Source organism: Salpingoeca rosetta (assembly GCF_000188695.1).
Source record: "Salpingoeca rosetta unplaced genomic scaffold supercont1.4, whole genome shotgun sequence".
Taxonomy (NCBI): Eukaryota; class Choanoflagellata; order Craspedida; family Salpingoecidae; genus Salpingoeca; species Salpingoeca rosetta.
The window spans coordinates 1507834-1508962 of NW_004754930.1; the positions used below are offsets into that span (position 1 = coordinate 1507834).

The 1129-nt window shown below is 62.9% G+C and overlaps 1 protein-coding gene across 1 annotated transcript in view; it reads right to left on the reverse strand.

Annotated features, from left to right (window-relative positions):
- The window catches only part of PTSG_11719 (uncharacterized protein), a gene marked incomplete at both ends in the record, with an annotated part of 12802 nt that overhangs the window by 2170 nt on the left and 9503 nt on the right, over window positions 1-1129 (reverse strand). The window contains one exon of the mRNA XM_004997313.1: window positions 95-1111. Within this exon, the coding sequence (XP_004997370.1) occupies window positions 95-1111 (1017 nt within the window). The remainder of the gene's footprint in view (window positions 1-94; window positions 1112-1129) is intronic.

The window sequence follows — 1129 nt, forward strand, 5'->3', positions numbered from 1 at the left end:
GGCGAGGCATGTTGTTGAGGATGTGGAGGGCGTGGTTGCAGGCGAGGCTCCAGTACGATGCGTCGAGGCCTGCACCCGTGATCATGGCTCGCACCATGTCGGAGAGGGTGCGCACCTGTCGCTCGACGATGCCGTTCTGCGCCTGGGTGTACGGCGGGGACTGCTGGTGCTGCTTCAGGTGCTTCTTGACGATGGCCTGGAAGTCAGCTCCGAGGAAGATGGCATCGGAATCCGTCTGGAGTGCTGTTGTTGTGGGCGAGATGGGGAGCTTGGTCTCGCGCAGGAAAGACTGGAACGCGGCAACTGCGTCCTTCTTGGCATTGAGATGGACTGCATGCAGGAGCTTGCTGCCCTCATCGACGATGACGAGGCTGTAGCGCTTGCCCGTGGGTGAGTCCGCGGTCCAGTCGACGATGTCGGCGTGGATGCGCTCGCCGGGCACCTGTGTGCGCTCCGCGTGCTTGCTGACGCTGTGACGAGTGCTCTTGGTCACTGCACACGTTGCGCACTGCTTGCTGCTGATGGCGTTGCGATCGTCGATGCCCATCAGCTTGCAGTACTGCTGCACGTCGTTGTCGTTGCGGTGGCCAAGCACCTCATGCATCGATGGTGTCTGCACCTTGCTCTGGGCTGCAGGAGCTGCTGCGGGTTGCTGTGGTTGCTTGCAGGCATCGGCGGTGAGACCGTGTGCCGTGGATGGACCAACAGCAACAATGGGCCAGCACCGGAGGCTGCTGCGCTCCTTCAGCTTGACCTCGGCTCCGTGGCTGAAGCGCACGTAGTGCCCATCAGCGCCATCACGCTGCGAGTGGCCCGTTGGCCTGCCGCTGCTGTCCCTGGTCAGACGACCGAGGGCGATGAGGTTGGCCTGGCCCTCGGGCACGTAGAGGCACTCCTGCAACACAATCTGCATCGTGGCTCCGCTCGTCGTGCGTGCATGCAACAGCACAGAGCCAACACCGCGCACGGGCACACGTGTGCCGCCAAACGCAGTGATGTGGCGTGGATGATGCTGTTGCAGGTGCGGTGTCAGCTCCACGAAGGCGTCCTTGACGAAGGTGAGGTGGTGTGAAGCACCCGTGTCTGCAAGCCACGTGAGTGGGTCATGCAGCTGCGTGGGTGTAGTAGC